At 44.9% G+C, this 2,408-nt stretch overlaps 1 protein-coding gene across 1 annotated transcript in view; it reads left to right on the top strand.

The window, feature by feature from the left end:
• Snx4 (sorting nexin 4) overlaps positions 1-2,408 on the top strand; it is a 51,005-nt gene that overhangs the window by 41,636 nt on the left and 6,961 nt on the right. Inside the window, exon 12 of the mRNA XM_021209116.2 lies at positions 1,093-1,238. Within this exon, the coding sequence (XP_021064775.1) occupies positions 1,093-1,238 (146 nt within the window). The remainder of the gene's footprint in view (positions 1-1,092; positions 1,239-2,408) is intronic.

Genomic DNA, 2,408 nt, shown 5'->3' on the forward strand with positions numbered 1-2,408 from the left:
GTTTTTCGAGACAGGGTTTCTCTGTATAGCCCTGGCTGTCCTGGAACTCACTCTGTAGTCCAGGCTGGCCTCGAACTCAGAAATCCACCTGCCTCTGCCCCCCAAGTGCTGGGATTAAAGGCGTGTGGCACCACGCCCGGCCTCACAATCACTTTACCTCCAGCTCCATGGGGTATCTGATCCCATCTTCTGGCTTTTTTGGGCACCTGAATACCCAGACACTTATACACATCCATTTTAAAAACTAAAATACTTTAAAAATTAGTTTACCTTGGAAAGTTTTATCCAATCAGAATCAGTACATTTCTGCTAAGAAGGGAGTGTGTTGTACTCTTTAATGCTTAATGATGTGGTATGTGCTTGTAAATAAAACTGCATCTTGAATAAACCTCTCTGACAGTCCAGCCAGATGGCTAGAATAAACTGACTGATGGGCTGTGAGAAGGGTCTAGAAACAGGCAGCAGCAAGGGCACTCAGCTCACAGCTGGTGCTCAGTCTAAATGCACGGTCAAGATGGAAGCCCACCCGCCCAGGGAGGCAGAGGCCGCCAGCCCGGGGAGTCTGAAGCGCCTGGTCTGCATGCTGAGCCCTGCCTCCAAAAGAGCGCCATAGGACTTTCTTCTTTTTTCTATTTTTGTTTTTGTTTTTTTTTTTTCATGACAGGTTTCTCGGTATAGCCCTGACTGTCCTGGAACTTACTGTGTAAACCAGGCTGGCCTCGAACTCAGAAATCCGCCTGCCTCTGCCTCCCAAGTGCTGGGATTAAAGGCATGCGCCACCACTGTCTGACATGACTGTTTTCAAGTAGGGTCAGATATCATTACAGAACATTTGCATATTTTGAAACTAAAACGATTCCTGTTGAAAGCTCCAGTCTTCTCCACTCCTGGAAACCACAGTCCACTTTCTGCCTCGGACTGGCTCCTAGATACCCCACTTTAGCAGAGTCAGACAGAGCTTGTCTCTGACTGTCCTGTCAGCATGCCCTTCTAGTTATCTGGCTTGTGGCATATGTTGGAATTCTTTCACTTTGGCTGAGAAATGTTCCAATGTATGTACCAGGCCTCGTCTGTTCATCTGTTTCCCTTTAGACTGTGAGAACATTCTCGTTGAAGGGAATGACTACCAAACTCTTCGGTCAAGAAACTCCAGAGCAAAGAGAAGCCAGGATAAAGGTGCTAGAGGAGCAGATAAATGAAGGGGAACAGCAGCTGAAGTCTAAGAATCTGGAAGGCAGGTAAAATGCTGTGACGCTTAACAATGCTAGACATGACGGACTAGGTATTCTGTAGTGACAGCTTCTGCTTTGTGCCATTCCTGGATGCTGACTGTGCTGATGGCAAAGTTGGAGTCTAGAAACAACACAGTTGTGATATGTGGGGTGGGGGTGGGGTATCAGGATTGTAATTTTATTGTTCTTATACTTTTCATGATTTGTGTTCTTTGCACATTCTCTGTGCTCGATCATCCTGCAGAACACAGCATAAGTCCCACTTCACAGGGAAGTCCTACCCTCCCAGACTTTCACGGCATGGAACTTATTCTGTAGTGTGCCTGTTGGTACTGGGTGATGACTGGTCAGTGACTGTCACTGGGTTCATGGGACCTTCTGTGTAAGTAACTGTGAGAGGTGTATCCCCTTCATACCTTGCATAAAGGCTTGGAATAACTTTCATCATTCGGTTCCTTTTCTTTCTCTTTTCTTCTAAATGAGAAGTAGATTAACACAGGCAATCCCCTGTTTCAGTTGGGCATCGCAGTGCGCAAATTAATCCCAACACTCAGCAGGCAGAGGTGCCACAGACTGGACTCAATTGGTCCCTCAACCCCGGGAGAGTCAGGGTTCCAGTACTCAGGTGGGCAAGGAGTCAGAGGGGTAACAAATAGTCACAAACACCAGAGAGAGTGTTGAATCTGAGTGTAATTTGTCAAAGCGAGCATCAGACTTATATTACAGAAGAAAACAAGGAAGTTAAGTGATACATTAAGGTCATCCAAGGCACATTGAGGTTACCCGATGCAAAATGATTCTTTACATAAATCAGAGAAATGCATACATAAAAGCTGACAGGAACCAGGCAGTGTTTACAACTGGGATAAAAATCAGTGTTTATAACTGGGATAAAAAGCAGTCCCACCTAAGGTCAGTTTATTCTTAGATGCCAGGGGCAAGGGCTTTATGCCCTTGCCATCGTTCCAATTCTAGTCTATTGTATAATCCACCTTCTCCCTAGGCCATTGTAAATTCCTGTGTATGGGAGTGACTCAGCTGTTACTCTTAAGTATTTGCTCCAGTTCCTTCTTTTTTTTTCTTTCTTCCTTCCTTCCTTCCTTCCTTCCTTTCTTTCTTTCTTTCTTTCTTTCTTTCTTTCTTTCTTTCTTTCTTTCTTTCTTTCTTTCTTTCTTT

Source organism: Mus pahari, chromosome 12 (genome assembly GCF_900095145.1).
Source record: "Mus pahari chromosome 12, PAHARI_EIJ_v1.1, whole genome shotgun sequence".
NCBI lineage: Eukaryota > Metazoa > Chordata > Mammalia > Rodentia > Muridae > Mus > Mus pahari.